The following is a 20,609-nucleotide window of genomic DNA, read 5'->3' on the forward strand; positions in this document are numbered from 1 at the left end:
TTTTAGTTAGTTAAAATATCCCACATGGAGTCATGCTTTTCTAGGTTTTGTCTTTGGGTCTCTAATTTAGACAGGCATGAGTTCTATGCAGAGATGCTGCAGGAGATCAAATCTGGGTTTCACCTGCAAAAACAGTCAGTAGAATTGCCCTTTTCTGCAGCTCTAAACAAATCTTTTGGGATCCTAAACATCTTCACAATTCCTTGCCATTGTCCTGCACACCCCCCTTTCCGCTTCCCAATTCTCAGCCCTAAATAAGTTCTTAAATAAGTGTAGTACCCTGTGTATGAGTAATATGTCACCTAGTACTGCCATTGAAGTGTTTGAAGTGTTTGCACTAGACATGCACGTGCCCCAGTGCACTTTTTGTCTTTAGCAAAGGCAATGAGAAAGCAATGACTTCAAGAAGAACAAATACTTCCCACAAAGCAGAAACAACCCCTCTCCCCTCTGAGCCTGCCCCCGGTTCCAGTGTGTGGCCAAAAGCAAAATCGGGGCATATTTGGGTTTGTATGTAAAGAAACTTCTCTTTTTGTATGTAAGGTTAAACAGGATCAATTCTTTCCTAACCTCCCCAACTTCTCCAAGGAAAAGTGAATTACTGAAGTACAAATCATTGAATGTATAAAAAGTACAAAGGATCACAGGCTGGAGTCACTTTCAGCACATTTAAAATCAAACTTTGAATGTGCTGTCTTACTGCAAACTTGGTGATTGCTGTAATTTCTGATCCAGCCTGGGATCTCGGCATGGGCATTGCTGGATGCCACACAGACATGCTGAGTACAGAGCACTGCTTCTGATGCAAACTTTCTAGCAGGTTACTACTTGAACCGTGGAAATAACTTATTAGTGGGAGCTATTATATGTAAGAAGAGTCTATTACATCTGCTTACAATGTGCAGACAAGAAAATACGGTGGACTAAATTCTGTCCTCAGAAACAGAGGTGCCTCTGGTAAAACAAAAGTAAAAATACAACAATATTTGGAAATGCTTTGCCAGCACTGGTATTTTTAAGTAAATTTTCCCTTCTTTACAGGTTGGAAAACTGGCACGTGAACTACACATCCGTGTTCACTCAGTCACACGGTGGTATCTCATATTAGACCCTGTGCCTTACAGAAGACTCAGGTGAGGGCAGAATTTGGCCCTAATAAGAACATTTTGGTTTGAAATCACTCACTTTTAAGGCTCCACAGATCTCCACCGTATCAGAGTCAAGCACCACGGTAATCCTGAAATTGGGGGTCTGCATTAATTCTTTAAAGATTTCCCCTTGTTTTTCGTTTTTGCAGCCTGTGGGAAGGAAGGTGACAGAGTGGGTTTGCAGTGTTTCAGAGTACGCACAATTACCTGAAACCTGAAATAAGGTCCCAGGGTTTGTTGTCCCAGTAACTGGGTGCTACTAAACAAAACATCTGTGTGACAGCAGCTCATGGCTGCTGGGAGCCAGTGTTAAATGTAGGCAAGTCCCAGGGCATTGACCAAGCATCGCCTAATGACGCTTTAATGAGCTTGTAAGTAGATAGCCCCCAACGCAACTTTCTGCCTGAGAAAGCTTGTATAACCACAAACCTTGCAAAAGATGGTACTTACAAATCACTGTATAGCACAACAGTACAATTTCTGCTTTAAAAATGTAAGCCAGTGTAATTGCTAAATATTATTATGGGGAGCAAATGATTAATGCTCCCAGTTACAGGGAGATCCCAATTACAAGGAGATCCACAGATGATGAAGTTGAATGTTGGCACTGCTGGAACATTTTGGTAGCCAATTCTATGGAGGTCATGTATAACGTCATTACAGTGCTCATCCTAGGTGTTGAAAGGAAGGGTAGAGAGCCCTCAGCAGTAAAGGGGCTGAGGTTTGACTTTATCCAGAGAGCCCACGGCCAGCTGGGCAAAGATTTCTAAATGGAGTTTCACTTAATTTTTATACAAGCAGCTTGATTTCCTTCAGGGGATGCTCAGCAAGGAGTTTTACTAGCCTGGGGCACCACACTCTGGTAGCTGTGGGGTTTCTGCCCCCTCTCACAGGAAACTTGGGATTTGAGTCTCGTTCTTCACAATAATTGATGTTGGGGGATACCCGGTTGCTTTGAGGTGGCTGTTTCTGGGCTACATGGCTTTCCATGAGGACAAAAACAAGGGGCAAAGCTCTTTGCACAATCATCACAGCATGGCCAGCAGAAGTTAAATTCTGCCCAAGGAAATGAATATTGCTTAACTCCCCTAATCATGGCTAGTCCTATTTATGCCAGTTGCTCTGCCCACAACAAATGCCCGGTTTTCACTATCACTGTAAAATTTGCAAGGCAAAGCAGCAGTGTCGCTATTTTTTTTTTTCTTCCTATGGAAGGTTGTAACTTTAATTTTGACTGACTTTAAAAATCTATGAGTTTTAAAAACTACTGTATAAACTTTCAAAATCAGGTCAAACCCAGTGCTGGGAGGATCTGAGTCTGTCTTGGCAAGCAGTCGGAATGGGAGGGAGGAACAGAATGTTACTGGGGTTTTGGTTTGGTGTTTGGGGTTTTTTTCCAAACAAAGAAATTTTGAAGATGGAGAAATACACCTCGGGGAGCATAAGCACATACAAGCTTGTATGATTACACTTCTCTATCTAGGCTGTATAGTGTATCAACTGCTGATGTACTCAGTGTTGAGCTGTACAGACACAAAAGGTGGCTCTTGCCAACTCCTACAGAAACAGGATTAAGCTGTAATTTTTTAATGGATTAAACTAGCTCTCAGCACTGAAAGCCACTGTCAGTTGGGATCTGATCCTGCCAGCACTGAACTCCCTGGAAATAATGCTGCCTCCCTGAATGAGCTCAGTGGGCATCGCGCCACTCAGGAACCACCTGGGACCTGTCACATCCCCCTGCTTCCTCCAGAGGTTACCTCTGTTGCCCAGCCACAGGTGATGTTAAATCACAGACAGCAGCTCTAATTTGCTCTTTGCAATAGTTACCAATGGTGGTTTCACAGAACTTCTCATCAGCCACTTCTTTGGCTATGTTGGCCCCCATAAGCACGCTGATTTCTATTTTCAGTTTCTCTCGAATGAGGTCAGATATGAGCTTCAGGCCTTCGGGACCCTCATCGATGCCCTGAATAAAAGACGATAGTCAAAGCCAAGTTGTTAGAATAAGAAAATGACAGCAGTGGAGCACTGGTAAAGCAGTAAGTGTCCTATTGCCTGCAGCTCTCTGGTTTTAACTGGGTCTTATATTTACCACCATTAGTCATTGACACGAATGCTCTCGGTTTGTACCTTGATAACTGCAAATTCAAGGCAAGTTCAGGGAAAAGACAGCAACAGTGAGGTAACTCTGCAAGAGGCCTCACATCCAGTACTGCTTTCCTGAGGCTTTCTTTGATGTTCTATTATTCCTTTGTGTTAAATTCATGTAGTACAGAACGAGACTTTTAAATTAAGCCTACAAGCAGTGGATTTTTTACAAGATCTAAGTATGAATCTGAGTGCTTCACTGGTATTACTGAGTATACTGAACTGTCTTGTTTGGGTTTGGGTTTTTTTTTAAGCTAAAGAAAGAACTAATTTTGCAGGAATTTCCTTCCTTCCCCACCTCCTCTCCTCTGTGTACTGCTGCTTGTGAGATAATTTCTATAGGGGAACAAAGGAGAGAGGGAAAGAGCTGGTACTGCAGTCTGAAAACTTGAATTACATTTCTTTCGTTACAATTTTAAATTGGATATTTTCTGCAATGCAATCAAAAGAAGAAGAGGTAGACTATATTCCTATGCTTTGCCTCTGGCTTTTAGTTTGAGATTCTCTTAAAATATTAATTCCTTTTAAGATTCTCATAATCTGGTACCTCTAACCTTAAAAAGAGATTCCTCAGTTCATGCCAGATTGAAATTGTCTCAGTTCTGCAACATCATTAGTTGTTATTGTTATTGTGCTATTTAATGCTGTCAAGAACAACCTTAGCATGTACTTGGAAGAGGCACTTTGACCCAGCGCTCTTGCCAGTTAAGAGTTAATTGAGGCTGTAGTCTGAGTATTTTTTCTGGCAGTAGCACTAGCTTGTGCAGTCCTCCCTCTGTCCGTTTTCACCTCCATGCTGGTCCAAGTGGGAACTTATCCAGGCTAAAGATGGCTGGCAAAGACAGATACTCTTAGCCTGGCTGGGTTGCCCCATCCTTTCCTCTCATGGGCAGCAGAAGGGTTGTCAGGGGCTGGGTAAGTTTTAACTCTTGCAGAAGGAAATGCTTGTTTTTACACAGAGCATGCAGCTGAGAGCTGAAGCTCCTGCCCTTAAGTTGAAGCTATTTATTAACTCCACACAAATGGAGTCTTGTGGAGATGACAACTTACCTTGATCAGGGAAATTCCAAATGTCCCGGACTTTATGTGGTCTGCAATCTGCTCACAGATTCGTCCAATGAATTGATGTGGCAGAACAAATACTAAAATATCTGCCCAACTTGTTGCTTCGACCACATCTGGTACAGCCACCTGGGACAAGAGTGACAACCAAAATGAGCCCAGGTAGGAATTCTCACACCTTGCAAGATAACAATGTGCCAAAGCCGTTGCAGATGTGTTGCAAATGGCCTTAATTTTAACTGGCACTGTGGCATAGCTGCTAGCTCTTCATTTGAGCAGCTACAGATCTCTCTGAAATATCCAAAGCAGCCTAACTATTTTAGGTTTGGATTTTTAATATTTTTTTTATAATTTATCCCAGTCCTGTGTGCATAATCTGGGGAACACAGTATACTTTCTAAACTTGTATCATCCTGGGAAGTCCCTTTGCTGGTTCAGCTTCTTCAGGCAGTTCCTGAGCAACCCTATATGGTTCTTTTGGAGTGAATGGTAGTACCAGGAGCACAGGAACAAACTGGGGTGGTGAGACAGAGCCTCTTCTGGCAGTCTTTAGTTTCCATACGTCACCGGCTGAGACTTAGTCATGAATAAACTATATAAAAAAACAGAGATTATCATAATCTTTGGGGGTTATGTGTCTTCATTTTAAATATATAGTAACTTGACCAATAACTACAAGACCCTATACAACATGCTTACAATAACTAGCAAGCTGTATCTTTCTCCAAATGCTAGCATTACTCAGAACAATTTAAGCCAGGCTGCAGAGGCAATGGCAGGTGATTTTGAGCCTGCTATCACAAGCAGTTTATGGTTAGGGAAAACATCACTCTTGGACACAGCCTTGGAGCACACAGCCTTAGAGCAAGAGGATTCCCAGTGGGAAAACCAGAACTGCCGCCAGCAAGGCTGCTTCTCCAGGACAACAGCAAAGTGGGAGTGAGGCAAAGGCTGATAGCGCTGTACGGGCTGTGCTCCTGTCTCTCCAAAATGCTGTAGAGCAGTGCAAGGAAAATTTGGTTGGGGTTGGTTGTGGTTTTTTTTTCTCCTCTCAATCAGAGATTAAGGTGTGAGCGTCCCCCTTAAAAGGCTTTACTGCTGGTGAAGGCTCAGACTTTGCTATAGAGAGGATGAGGCTGTTCTCAAGTGGTGATGACAAGCCTGTTGACCTGCTAGAAGGTTGTAAAAGTAAGTGACAAATCAATCGTACCCCAGGAGAACTGCGTGCCAAGTTCAAACCACGGGAGTGCAAATATGCAATTGCAGCACTAAATGCAGTACTAAATATAACCACTCTCCAAGCACGGAGACCCACCATGTGCAGTGTCTTAACTTCCTTTTACCACTGCAACAGTTCCAGAAACGTGGTGCTACTTTCCTTAATTCACAAAACAGTGGCATTTGGCAAAATCTTGAACAGGCAAAACCCCTCACCTTGCTTGCTTCAGTAGCAGTAAATCATCTAAGCTGATTAATTTAATTAGATTAATTAGAAATGCGTAACTCAGTATTTTAAATGTTCACGAAAATTAAATACCTTATTTTTTTGGTGGAATTTACAGCATTATTAATTATAGCAGTGTGTTGCTAGCCTGAAATTACCCATGAGCCAATAGCTCACTATTCAGCCCCTTGTGCTTACAAGCTTGTGCTGGTAGCTGTGCTGTTGATTTCTTTTTTTGGAAGGGAGAGCAGCAGCTTTCCCTGTTTTTCCCAGGAGATGCTGTGGGTTTGAAATAGCTCCGTGCAGACAGATAGATCTCTGCCTGCCATCTACAGAGTTCTGCTGATTTCTGCCAGAGAGGAGGATGGTGTGTTACCAGCACCCGACAGTTGGCATTTGAAGTTGTGTGTGACACACAAGACAAGAAGTCACAAAAGTGAGTTATATTCCAGTGAGTTCTATGTCAATATTGGAGTGAGTTAGGTGGCAAACCGGAATGAAGCAGTGAATTACTTCCTTAATTTTGCCAGATGTTGCCTCCCTTACAAAAAATAAAAGTATTTCAGTGATTTATTTATTTTTTTTTTCAACTTACCACATTTTTGGGTATCTTGTATCCAGGCAGATATTTAACATTTTCATGTTCCTGGTTGATGATTTCTGTGAGTTTTCTTCCATTGATGATCTCTTCAAATACCCACATCTTGACAGTAGGATCAAATCTGTTGGACTTCTGGACATTTTGGCCAATGATTCTTGCTATGGCTGATCCCCTTTAAAAAGGAAAAAAAAAAAAGAAATAACTAATAGAAACCAAAAAGCTTTATTGTGAATTGGAAACAGAAATTATTTTAAACATAAGAACTTATAGAAAAGGCCTGTGCTATAGCGCAGTTCAGGTGCTTGCTACATTTGTCAGAAAGCTTTATCCACTACCCTCCATCAAAAGCCCCTCAGAAAGTAGAAACAGAGAAAACAGAACTGTAACCAAGGGATCTGAAGTCATATCAAAGATTATAGAGTCGAAGCATGATGTACCATCAACAGCGCTGAAAATACAGTATCTGCAATTAAAATCTCTCTAGATCCTTGGCTCATTCTTTATTTTTTTGAAGATGAACAAATGTAAAACAACCCAGGTGGTAAAGCAGCGCTGAACAATCTGCTGTGACAGTCTTTGTACATCTCATCTAAAATAGGTGTATCCCACTTTCCTACCAATAGCCAAACAGTTGCAATTAGGATTTTATGTAAGAGCCAAATCCTCAGAAATTGTTATTTTCTTTAAAAAAAAAAAAAAAAATCTTCAACCTGGTGATTTTTCTTTATTTATTGTTCTATATATCACCATAACAGGATCTGTAATAGTTGCAGCTTGAGGATATTTTAACCATCCAGTTTACTCTTCTTCAGTCAGGCTGAGCATTTTTTAATCTCAGCTCAGACACTAATTTTATCTCCCTATCACCACTGTGGCCTTGCAAACATACACTTATTTTCTTGGCAAGAGAGAATTAAAAACCCCACAGAAAATATTGGCAGTATTGTTTAATGATCTTTAAATTATATGGGGAGGAGGGCTGATTACTTTTACTCCTCTGTTCCCTCTTTCCATTTTAATGCTACTTTAATCTTTCGAGTACTGGCCATTTTACTGCCACGACTGAAAGAGGAGCTCCAGTTGCAACACTCTTGTCCTCTGACCCACTTGTAACACTCCTGCAATGAGCAGCATGAACAGGATTTAGCTGTGATATGTTTTCTGGGACTGGTAAAGGTCTCCAGCATATCCAAGACGAAGTCCAGGTAGGTCCATGCTGCCAATGGTTCAAAGGGAAACCACGTCGTAACTGGCTCTCCTTGGCTCAACCACATTTTTGATATAACAGGTTTGCACAAGGCTGAATTGCTCAACAAGCAGTAAAAAAGTAAGGGCTTCATCTTAATCTTTAACTATAAAGAAATACTACTGAGATCAGGTTTCACTTTGCTGAGTGTTGGCTACATGTTATCTCCTGAGCTGCCATAATGCTATTTTGTTTGATTGGTTTTGGTTTTGGTTGGTTGGTTGGTTTTGGCTTTGGGGTTTTTTCATTTGGTTTGGGGTTTTGGGGTTGGTTTTGATTTTTAAGGGATGGTTGGTTTTGGCCCTTTAAAACATTTAGGGAAATGTTTTAGGGATGAACCTTTACTGTAAGAGTTCTGCTTTTTTTAAAAAAAAGAGACGCAGTCATATCATACATTCATATTATTTATAAAATTACTTATATTCTGGTTCTCTTGCCCTGCTATCTACAGAGAGCACAATCAAAGCTTGAACTGAGGACGAATTGTGCTCTGCATAAGAAATACGTATTAAAAGAAAAGGGTAAGGGTTTTTTTGTTTGATTGGGCTTTTTTTGTGGTTTTGTTTGTTTGTTTTTTCTCCAGATAAACCTGAGATCTAAATTCATTGTTCCAGGTTATGCCAGAGTCTCCAGCACAACCTGGGTGATGAACTGAGAACTCAAGCCTATCCATAAAAACAACTTTTCTAGCTATCTACCAAGTTAATGTGATTTTCTGGTGAAAGATGCACACTGCAGCTCTAACCTCTGAAATCCTGAATGGGACTCTCAACTCTCAGTAGATAAACCTGATCTTCTAGCAGAGCTGTCATTACCACTACACTCGGATGTTGCCAGCCAAGTATTTTCCTATTGACAAGATATCGGTGAAGGTATGTCAGGCATAAAGGCAGCTCCATAAATAACAGTATTTTCCTTTGGTTTTTCTTTAGATGAATGAGGATTTGGGGGAGAAAGGATTTAATGCTTAAAAGGCATTGATCAGTCACCACAAACCCCTCAAACAGTTCAAGACCTGATGCTCTGTTTTAGTTGGTCCATTTAAAATTCAGTCACCAGCCTAGGGAAGAAGAATTGCTTTGTCTGTGAAGGCGGTGTTTGGTAGACTACACAGGCTTGGTGGAAGAGGGCTGCTTAAGCAAACAAGGATGCTCACATATAAAGACTTTGCCATGGTTTTATTTTCTCCAAATTTTCTCTATATTGCTAAGAAAATGAAAGTTTTTATCTGGAGATTTTCTATCAGTTTAATGAGAAAGCTTTGATACAGAATAACTCAAATAAGACCTGTTATTTACATATATGAATATGAAAGTGTTTGAGGCATACATCAGATCTGCTAAAAAATAAAGCTTAACGGACGCCGCAAAGCAGCTAGTCCCTTAAATACTTATATTAGGAAGTTACACTGCTCCTAATAGTTTTTCTGAGGAAGTCTTAAAGACCTCAGTGGTTGCCGGTCTCTTCCCTTCCCCAACCAGCCCATCCCAAGTCTTTGCTATCCTCAGCATTAGGAAGATCATCCTCACATTTAACCTAAGTCTTTCTTACCACAGTTTAAGCCCATTTCTAGACTAGAAGGTTGAGATATTGTTTTTCTCCTTTGATATTTAAAGATGCTCATGTCTTCTTCCAGTCTCTTTCTTAGCCAACCACCTCAAATTTTTTAAATTATAGTATTGCTCAGGTTGGAAGGGACCATCAGAGGTTTCCAAAGTGGGAACAACAGTGAGTGTAGATGGGTCACGCAGGGCTTTGTTCAATCAAGTCTTGAAAACTCTCCAAGAACCACCTCCTCTCTGGGCAAGCTGCCCCAATGCTTTATTATTCTCATAGAGTTGTTTTTAACTCCTCTCTTTATATATTGAGTCAGAACCTCCTCTGGTTCAATTTATGACTGCTGGCTCTTGTTTTCCTTCCATGCACCTCCGCGAAAAGCCTGGCCATCTGTCTATGTTGAAGACAAGAACCTAGCTTAAGCTGAAACTTTGCTGAAGAATCTGCAGTCCAAGCAAATCTAAGATGCTTGGGAGAGATTTTGGATTCTGAAAGGCCAGGCAGTGAATTAAACCTCTATTTTAAAAACGGGTAACTGAACCGCGATTAATGTAAACACAAACCCTCCTGCACCTGGCTGGCAACTGCAAAATGCAGTGCCGCACTTTGTTTAACCATACCACACTCCTGGCAGTGTTGACTTAGGAAGTCCCAGTGACCTGCTGAACTTCTGCAGCTGACATGAGCTATTGTGACATGCTGCATTGTCAGCGCAGCTCTGAGCTGCAGGAAAGACTCAAGAGCAGTGGTCTGAACTGTCACCCAAATATTCAGGAGGAACAGAATAAAAATATTTGCCAAAGATAAACATGGCTTTTCTATGTTGTGTTAAGACAACCTGTTCCGCCACAGAGCCTATGAATAGATGTGATTTGGACACATCATAGCACAATGTTTATCTCCTCCCCAAGGATTTACAGGCTATGTATAGGGTAGAAAGCAAGAGATGGGCCCAGGCAGACAGGCAGCACAATTATATAGTATTGAATGGGCTGGGGTCTCTGTATGTCTGCGGCACAACCCTTTTTGAGTTTGTAGGTACATGTGAAAAAGGCAAACTTTCTCCTTTCTCAAGTACGGCTTCTGAAAGGAGACAACCATGAGGCTTTGAAGAATGTCTTACAGCAAGGGGACAGCTTGGGAAAGGCCGGGGGTGCTTGCTTGAGGACGCAGTAAGAGAACAATGAAGGCTGTCACTGTGGGCTGACCAAACGTAAAAGCTGACTCCCAGGTGTTCAGCCATGGGCTTGGAAGCGACAATGAGCTGCCTGCGCAGGCTTGGATGTCTGTGGTTAAGTTAAGGTGAGGGAAAAGAGGGCAGGAGGGCAGGGATGCAAGTGCTGGAATGACATGCTAAAAGCAGCAGTCAGAGAGAAGCTGGAACAGAAATGATGGGGCAGGACTGCATCTGTCAGGGCCAGAGAAAGGCAGACGCATGATGATGAGTTCCCAAAGAAGACTTAGCTGTGCAGTTACATGTCAAAGGCTGTGTCTGAGAGATGTCATGCACAAAGAGCCTGTGATCAGAAGGAGCATGCATGTGGGGGCTTGGAAAGCAATGGACTGGTTTTGCAAGGCAGGAAGGCAAAGAGCTGTACTTTAGGTATGCTGTGTTCTCAACAGCTCACAAGCAACCACTCCCATACCTATTGATTTGTTCCGGCATTTGCTTCCATTTAGCTGTCATATATTTTAAAAATCTTAAGAGGCTTGCTTGCCTGGTACAAAAACAATCCACAGAGCTACCTGAAGGCTGGGTTTGCTAATCCCAAGTGCATGCACATACATGTTGGTCTGTTTGTTTGTGCTCAGTTTACATACACTATAAGAGAAGTGAGATGCAAAGTCCGGTGCGATACGGTTTACTGCCTTCACTGGGGTCTGACCCAAGGAGCTCTGGAGCATTGTCCAGGCTAGAAGGGACTAAGCAGTAGCAAACATATTCTTATGAATGCGGATAAGGATAAATGGGGGACCTGAATGCAAGACTTCTACAAGGCTGCATCTGCACCGAGATGCAAAATGACATGCTGAGGGGGATGGAAGTGAAAGATGCCAATAAGGCATAGCTTTAAATGGAGCCTGTGCCCCAGTTCCTTCAAAGGAACATGAACAGCATCACTACTGAATGCTTAAATTTGAACCGCCTGGGCCCAGCCACCGGCGCACACAACCACAGAGGCACAGCTCTGCTCCTCTTGTGATTCTCTCCGGCCTGTCACCAGGCTTTAAACGGCTCACACTGCCCAGCGATGCAGGAGCCCCATGTCTTTCATGTTCCCACTGCCTGGTGCATCTCCCAGGGGCGGCTGTCCCTGCTCGGGGAGTCCAGGAGGCTGAGGCACATGATCGGCACCGGGGCCGAGGTTTCAGGACCATGGAGACCCTCGGCTGCCCCGGCGCCGCCGCTCTCCGCACTGGACCTGTTGCGAGGCACTCGGCAGCGGCGGGGGGAGCCGGCCCGCCGCGCGGTACGGCCCGGCTGTCCCGGTGCGCGCCCGCTGCGGGGTTGGGGAGGAGGACGACGAGGAGGGAGAGGACAAAGGACAGAAATGGGAATAAAGGGAGGAGTGGGGAAGGGAGGAGAGCAAGGGAGAGGCGGGGGGCCTAGGGTCATCCCCGCGCTGCGGCACTCACCAGTTCCCCGAGCCGACGATGCAGACGCGGAGCGGCGACATGCTGCGGGCTGCCCTGCCGCCCGGCGCTGCTGCCGGCGGCTCGGCCCGGCCCGGCCCGGCCCGCCTGCCAGCGCCGCCCTTCCCGGCCCGGCCCCCGGCGCCTGCGGGAGGGACGGCCGTGAGCGGGCGGCGGTGCCGGGGGCAGTGCCGGTACTGCCCCCCGGCTCCGCCTGCGCCGGTGCTTGCCCCCAGGGGCTGCCCTGCGATTCGATGGGCGGATTCAACGCCCTGGAGAGGGAACGGGGAAATGGGCACCTTCTGGGGAATTCACAGGGATGAGGACCTGCGTGGGGAGGGGAGGGCAGCCCGGCACTTCTCATGGTGTGGGACCTTCACGCCCATCGGCAGCCCCGGGGGTTTCTGCAGGGTGGGTAAGGTGGCAGAGTTTGGGAAGGATAAAAGCCGAGCCCTTAGGGACAGGGAGAGACATCTGGAGGTCCCATGTTCTGCCAGACAGGTGCATCATGGCTTAAATGCTTCTGATATATGAGGATCACACCAGGGAAAGGTTATGAGTGCATCTGCAGAGATAAATTCAGCTGATAAATCCTGGGTTATATCACAACTTTTAATACGGGGCATCCCATAAAATTTATCTGCAAGAAAGAAGGAAATGGAGTATTGTTCCTTTTCCCCAACATGGTCTAATCATACATAACACCCTACAAATTATGACATTTTACACCTCAACTTTCTGCTACACCCCGTGTCCTCTTCAAAGCAGCCTTCTCTCTCATTTTTGAGCCAAAGAGCTGCATTTGTTACCTCCCTGCACTTCTGCGCCTGCGCCCGCGCTCCTCCTTCCCCTCGTCCTGCCATGCCCCGGCTCCCTTCCCCTGCGGGAGGCTGTGGGCTCAGCAGTGACCACATCTGCTGCCTTTGCACCAGAGCTTGGCTCAGTGGGTTTCTGGCTGTGTGTGACAAGGACGCCCGACCCCATGATTCATAGAGGGAGGCTGGCTGCCAACATTTCAGAAGCCCGTGGGTGTTTCTGGAGGTACACGTATGTTCAGCTTGCCTGCTGTGAGCTTCATCGGCTCAGCTATTTGGTGCATCCTGACGGTGGTGAGAGTGTTTGGGGACATAGCAAACTAGGGCAAAATCCTACAAAATACCTTGAGAAAATGATCAGGACAGGTTGCTGAAAAGGAAGGTGTAGCTGGGGCCCTGGGCATGTGTGAAGCTTGATGGGGAGCTCTGTGAGAAGAGGCGTTGCTCACATACACAGTTTTAGCACAGCCAATGCACAAGTGCCTTTCTGCAGTTCCAGAGGCAATTCCACCAGTTTCCTACTTGTTCACCATTATTTGCTCTTTCCCTTGCTGTATTGATCTCCTGTGCCTCTTAGCCCTCTTCTCCTTTTAAATTATTCTCCTTCCATGAAGAAAACCTACTGGGGAGGTAAGGAGGAGCCATCATCCTTCTTGCCCCGCTCAGTCCCTGAACCTTCTCTGCTTGTTGTTGTTCTGTCCTGGTGAGTCCCCAGGCCTCAAGGAGAGGACAAACTCGGTGAAGCACTGGCTTCCACAGCCACTGCATACAACAGATGTCCCTAGTCTATATAGTATTGCAAACTGTAATGTTTTCATCTAAATTGATGTGGAAGCTTTTAATTACAAAGGGGAACTATATCAGTCTGGTGGCCTCCACACTGAGGTTGCACTGACCATTAGAAGCTGGCAGGGGTGAGACTGGCAGGGGATGAGCAGGCACATGGATATGGCAGCACTTGTGAAGAGCAGAGGATGCGGCCCGGGTCTGTCAGTGCACACATTAGCTTTTACATCTGTGACACTAATTGGCCATGGAAGTAGATAACTTGTGCTGGTGCTGAACTGCCCTCTGGATTTGTGCATTCACTGTTCCACAGAGATGGATAGGAAAGCATTCATGCACAAAGGACTGTTCCAGGCAGCCTGCAGGCAGTTTTACTTGGCAGGTTTGGATGTCAAGGCTGTCTCGGTGGCAGTGTTGTGAGGGGACAAAGAATGGCCCCAAGAAATGGGTCCTTTTTCAGATGCCGGAGGCCCAGAGCCGTACCGGGGGATGCTGACAACTGTTGCTTTATCAGGCAGGGAGAAGGATCTGCCCTTTCCCACAAAGGTACAATGTTTGCTTTTCACATTAGCCCATGAGCACTACCTCTCAGGTGTGAGTCATTAGCACGTAACAGGCATAAAAGCTAGGTCTGCTTAATAGGGAGGATACAGACAACCCTCTGAAGGCCACCTCCACCCAAGCTCACCTGATCGTCCGCACCTATGGGTCACACACGTGTCAGCAGCCGGAGATTACACAGCCAAAGTTTTCCTCTGCCTAACAGCTGCTGCAAATAGAAAAACCTCAGTGTCAGTGCCACAAAGCCAGGGCAGCCCATGGGCACTTTTTTCCTAACGCAGGCGTGGCTCTTTGTGCAATAGCAATGCAGTCTTTGAACACCCTGAAAAATGTGGCTGAGAAATGTCAAAATTGGCAGGCCAAGGATGGACAGGGAGGAGAGGTGGGGCTGGGTGCTCTGTAGAGAGGGACTTGAGGGCAAAGTAAGGGGCAGTATGCTTTCTCCTAAGGTATAGATACAGCCATTGGGTGCTTTGCTTCCTTGGCTACTGGTTGGTGGTGTTTGGGTGCTCTATACAATTGAATGAGTAGGATAAACCAGGTGAGTATGAGATAGGGCTAGTCCTCTGTTCTCCTTCCCCATATGATCTAGAGTTCTTGGCCCAGTTCTTGCTGTCAGACTCATCATATTCCATCTTAAAATTGGTTAGGTTTTTTGCCCCCTCTTCTAAGGAGAAGCTGTTTGAGACCACTACTTCTCTCACAGTTAGAGCCCTTTTCCCCATTTCATACCCAATTTATGCCCACTTGCTCTAGCACAAGTGCCATCTATAAATGTGAATGATTCTTCTCCCCTGGTGCTTATTCTCCTGCTCTGCCTGTCTTAAACTCCAAGTTTATTTACAGAGAGGAATTGGATCCCTTCTCACTGTTCATTTTGCCAAGCTCAGCAAGACATGCTCTCTTACCTCCTCTTTTCTCTTCCTCTGATTATCTGGGTGGCACTTCTCTGTACCTATTTCAGCATGAATTCAGGCTTGCTGAACACCAATAACCTGAATGATGCCCTAAAACCCCAGCAGAATTTTACCCAGTGCCTTGTATATATCTACTTATTGTTCCTGGAAATATGTGGCTTTCAACATAAAAAAACTGTATTTACTTTTTTAATAACTACATCAGGAACGTGGCTCTTCCTCTTCTGTTGTTCATAGTGGATAAATTTTAATTTACAGCAGAAATGTTATCAATCTCTGAGTGCATGCCTCTTCATTTTATGCTGTTACATTTCATCCCATGTCTGTTACTAGGGCATAACAATCATATAATTCTTCCTGTGGTATTTCCTCTCTATTGAAAATGTCTCCCAACTTTGCTATTAGCAAATTTCATTACCCCACTTGCCATTTTTTGCGCAGAGATATCTAATGAAGTTACTCAGTAAGACCAATTCCTCCAGTCCCATAATTCTGCTATAAGCCCCATTAGCAGTTTTCACCCCCAGTATTATTCCTTTGGCATTTTATAGTGTTTACGTTAATCCTCATCTTCTCGACTTTAACTAATAATTATCTAGATAATACCAAATCAAATGCTTTACCAAAGTCCAGGTTGATAAGATTTATTACTTTTCCTTAGTCTTCCTTTGTCTGTAAATGCAATTATCTTATCAAAGATATTGGGGTAGTCCACATATAACATGCCTAGCTTGCACTTTTAACCCATTTTCTGCTTCCCTCGGTGTCTTTGGTTACTCATGGCTAACATTTGCTTTAAAAAGTCTATAGATTTCACCGATGGAGATTACTCAGTCTTCAGAAGTGAAGGGTAAAGAGCTCTTGAGTTTTGTGGCTGTATTGCATGCAGTGATTTACATATCCATGCCCTTTAGCCCTTTAAGTGTGCTGTTCTCTGGGGTTACATTTTCTTTGTTATAGAAACTGAAGCAGTATATTCCTTTGGCTCTTAGGTATCTGCCCTGCTCTTACTGTTGGCGATGCTTTCCTTTGTTTCCTTTGTAATCATGCAGCTAAAAATCCTTTTGGTCTCACTTCCCTTCCCCGTGCAGGTCTGATTTGTTTTATTTTGACCTGTACCTTTAATTTTGGATGTTTGAAGGATAGTTTTCTCTGCATATCACTCCCTTCTTCTTTGACTGGGCTTTCTGCATATTCCTAAGATGTCCTTCACTGTCTACATCACAGTTCACATCCTACATGGGCATACAGAGCTACAGGTAATATTCTGCATTAATTTGTCTGATCTCTTTTGTGAGAAGTAAGATTAAGTGAGCCTCCTCTTTCTTGTGACTACTTGATAGCAAAGCAGTCCCTGGGGTGGTGACAAGACAGCATCGCTCCTTTGCATCTCTAGGAATGCAGGCATCAGGGTTTAGGGGAAGAGGAGCAGAAAATCAAGGTGGTTTTGGGTTGGTTTTTTTTTTTCCAAACTTTATGGGCTGATGTCAGCAGGACTCAAACATTTAATTTTCTCACCTGTTTAGCCATAGGTAGAGTTAAGCTTGGGGTATGTCTGGAGTTTAGAACAAGGGTTTCCATGTTCAGCCTGGGTGTGTGAGAGGAGCTCACTTGTTGTGAGCGTCCACAGAAACCCTTCCCTGGATGAGGTCTGCAGACTATTAAAAACCAACCATTCCAACTCTACCCGCACTGCAAGCACCATACACAACCTTCACCTTATGCTAGTCAGCCTCATGGACATCAAAATTACTCATATATCATAGGCCTCTTTGTTTTCCAGTGGAAAATTTTTGCACATAAGCTTTCCCTCAATTATATTCTACATGGAATATTTGCATTGGTTTATATGTGTATATATATAAACACTATGTTATTGTGCACTTAATTATTTTTAATTACAGGTAGTAAATAATAACCATTTACACTGAGTAGCATGTAATAACGCAAAGCAGCTGTACTTAACATTCAGGATGTTAAGTACAAATAAATAATGTCAATTTATGCCCCTAAGAGCTGACAGTCCAATGTACTTACAGCTTCCACATGGACTTCTTGCAGTCTGCTTTTACTTACTCATGGGATCTAGAAAACAAATCAACAGTGAAGTTTTTACTCCACTCATTTTATTTAGTTGAGTTCTGATTGGATTATATAGGAAGAACTTTTTCTTCACACTTGAATTAGTTCTCCAAAAAGGTGCTTAGCAGGAAATGAGACTGGATTTTAGCCCCATAGAAATCTATGTAATTCCAAGTAATTTAAGGAATTCAAGCTGAACAGGCTGAGAAGCCAATTGTAAACTATCTGTACTCTTTAGGACTTTCCGTAATCTCATGGGAAGGGTTTTTAGGGAAAGCAACAACACTATAGCAGAAGTGAAAAAAGTGTTTTCTGGAAGAAAACCAGTACTGGCTACTGAAGAGTTAATTTTCTTTAAAATAGATCTGAAACCCCAGGCAAACAGACCTACGAAGACTTTCCAGAATCCAAATATACCTACTCTGTAGGCAGCACAGGCTGCAACAAGAAGGATGTCATTTGGAAATTACGAAGCAGATGCAGAACTGGTTAGAGTGTGCAGATACAAGTAAGAGATCCGGAAATGGGAAGAGCTCAGTATTAGTATCCCACAAGCAGAGCTTATATAGAAACATAGCAATCAAATTATGAAGGACAGGTTTGTGTACAAAAATTACCAAGTGTTCTGGCTTGGTTTCCAAACTGATCTTGTTATCTTGTTATACCTGGGAATGGCATTTGATTGAGATAACAAGCAGCTAAACATGATAATGGGGATCACAGCAGATGGAGAGATATTAATGTTGCCATAGAAACCATGCAGGAAAGGTGCGTAGGAGTAAAGCGTGGCACAGAAATGCTTCTAGGAGGAGGGGATAGTGACTGAAGAACTGAATTCACTCAGCAGCTTTTAAGGTTAGTCGAGACATTAATAAAAAACCCATAAAAACATTAGCTTTTCAGGTAATTGAGAATCATGGAGGAAAGGAGTCCCAATGTTGGGCTGCAGAACAGTTGGAGGCAGCAATGCCATGTTGTGCCATAAGATAGGGCAGAAAAAGCCTTTGGAGAAAAGCTGGAGATGGCCATGAGAAGGATGAAAAAGCTGCGAAGTCCCTCAACCACAACAGCACATGCCCCCCTCATGTCTGCTGGGCACACACTGGACCCAAGCTGGTGGTACAGAGACACGCTTTCCTTGACTGCCTCTTCTCTCCCTGCAGCAAGTGTGTGCTCAGGAGGTGACCCAGCCCAGCTCATTCGGCAGCTGCTCACCTTCCCCATGCAGAGAACCTATTGGGTGGTTCCATAGTGTGCTTCAGGGCTGACTCCTCAGTGATGGACTCACATGTGTCTACATTTATTTAAGAAGTAAGGCCCTAAGCAGGCAAATGAGTGTTTTTAAATCCCCCTTCCCCACACAAAGGCCTTGGGTAGGGGGCTATCTGGAGGAAGCTTCTGTTTCACTCTCTGTTGTGGTGAGTAACATGGTGGAAAAGATGCCCTTTAACTCAGGAAGCAGAGTCACCCGTGAGCTGTTGAGGCAGCTCAAAGCAGAAGGCGAGCCCTCCCATGGTACAGAAGGACCAGACAGGGGTGATGAGCTCCAGCCATCACCCTGTGTGCTAGAACAGCTTGCACCCTGACACAGTGGGTGGTGAGGCAATACCCTGAGCTCTCTGACTGCTCATGAGATGGAGAGAAAAGGGCAGGGATGTGTCCCTGTGTGCCTTGAGCAAGCAGAGGGCCGGTGCTCAAGGGAGACCCAGGATGCATATCAGCTGTCAACAGCAGCTCCAGCAGACTGCCAGATTAAACCTTTGCATGCTGGGCAGCCATGCAAAGGCAGGCAAAGGGATTGAGCCAAAGTGCCTATTGGTACTGTGGCTACAGAAAGGTCTTGAACTCTGGTCATAACACAGTTATCTCTTGCTACTGGTAACCTTCCTCTCTAGAACAAGCTTTAGTCTGTGCAGGGACTTGGAAGTCCCTGCCAAGACCAGGTGTAAGTGCTTTAACCGTTCCCTGGTGGTGGGGCTGGGTGGTGGGCAGAATCACATGCTATTGAGGTCTAAAAGGTAAAAGGCAATGTGAGTGCGTGATCACAATATGCGGGTGTGGAGAGGGATGTGGCTTGGGCTTCGTTCTCATGTGATGACTACAGAGCAGTGTCGTGGCTGCATGATGAGGATGACAGCTCTGGGCTGTGGCAATTATTCTTCACTCCACACAGAAGCATCAAAGAAAAATAGCCATACACAGGCAGCAAGTCCAAAGAAGCTGCTCGGGAGGCAACACAAGGTCCTTCATTCCTGTTCTTCAGTGAGCCCTCAGGGCATGGTCCTTTCCTCAGAGGGTGCCTCACAGAGGGGGAAGCCACTGGGACTACACTCCTGGCTTCCAGCCAGACCAAGTCTTTGCCGCTGTTGCAATTTACATTTCCACATCTGGATCGTGTTGGGGTGATGTAATGCTGGAGCCAGAGCATGAGTCTATGTGAAGTCGTGCTGAGAGATGGAACTAGAAATGGTGCCAAATGTGAGTGTGAAGGACATGAACGGATTGTGGACAGAGATGGAAACTTTGTAGGCAACGTGAGCTGCTGCCTTTTGTGAGTCTGGTGCTTTCAGCTGGACATGCATTACAGCAGAATATGATGCATAGGGATTGATAGAGAAGAGCAAAGAAATTAGAAGAGGACTGACAGTCACTGAAGAGCCCAAATAAAAAAGGTTTTGATTCATTAAGATTACAGAAGAACTGATGAATAACCATTTAAAAAGAACACCATAGATCCTGCATGTCAGAGAAGTGCTTTATATGCATGTTAAGATACAGCAAAGCCACAGACCCAGTGACTCAGTGATAGCTGTAAAGCTCCTAAATCAAGATGTTCTCTCAAATGATCTCTACAGTGTAAATTACTCTGGCGGGTGAAATAATTTGTGACACATTTACCTGACCTTATTGGTCATTTTCACCTATGGTCAGGAGAACACAGCTATGCACTCAGTTTGTTGAAGGAGAAAAGCTGTTCTTTTATCCAAATTTATTTTCTTGTTCTTGTATCTTTTACTCTTAGTAAGGATAGAAAGTTCTTTCATATTGGTTGTCTAGGAGAGCCCAGAAAACATCAAATGTTTTCCAGACTTTCAATAAACTCAAGTATCAGTTGCCTTGAGAAAGAATCTAACACTATGAACCATTGACTGTACAATTAACAAATGCAGATGTGAAGCGCTATTAGGAACGTTACTTTTCTGGTCACTTTCTCATTAGGCAGCAGCTCTCCCAGTTCAGCAGTGATTATGAAAAATCACTCTCCTGCAATAAAGGCAGGCTGCACTTTGGCTTTCCTTTCCCAGGATTGATGTCATTCCTCCGCATGCCTGTAGAGGATGTAGTTCCCTTAGCAGACAGGAGCATTAATTGTTTTTCTGTGGACCAGATACCAGAGGAGGACACAGATCTAAAACTATGTTAAACTTGGTCTCATTTAAAGATAATTATTAAGTCGTGAAAAAAAAAAAATCCTGTCCTACCAACAAGGGAGTGGTAGAAAACTTGTATCATTGTTTCCATGTACATATATATGTATAAAAAAAAAGAAAAGTATTTTTAAGCAAACAGGTGATGAAAAATGTGCTCATTTTAAGAGCTTTACT

At 44.1% G+C, this 20,609-nt stretch overlaps 1 protein-coding gene across 1 annotated transcript in view; it reads right to left on the reverse strand.

The window, feature by feature from the left end:
• The window catches only part of LOC115608855 (glycerol-3-phosphate dehydrogenase [NAD(+)], cytoplasmic-like), a 16,285-nt gene extending 4,249 nt beyond the window's left edge, over positions 1-12,036 (reverse strand). The window contains exons 1-5 of the mRNA XM_030488295.1: positions 11,847-12,036; positions 6,401-6,578; positions 4,350-4,490; positions 2,979-3,117; positions 1,186-1,298 (exon numbers count right to left, since the gene is read on the reverse strand). Coding sequence (XP_030344155.1) covers positions 1,186-1,298; positions 2,979-3,117; positions 4,350-4,490; positions 6,401-6,578; positions 11,847-11,887 — 612 coding nt within the window. The 5' untranslated portion in view covers positions 11,888-12,036. The remainder of the gene's footprint in view (positions 1-1,185; positions 1,299-2,978; positions 3,118-4,349; positions 4,491-6,400; positions 6,579-11,846) is intronic.
• Positions 12,037-20,609: the final 8,573 nt, after the last annotated feature.

Source organism: Strigops habroptila, chromosome 5 (genome assembly GCF_004027225.2).
Source record: "Strigops habroptila isolate Jane chromosome 5, bStrHab1.2.pri, whole genome shotgun sequence".
NCBI classification, from domain to species: Eukaryota; Metazoa; Chordata; class Aves; order Psittaciformes; family Psittacidae; genus Strigops; species Strigops habroptila.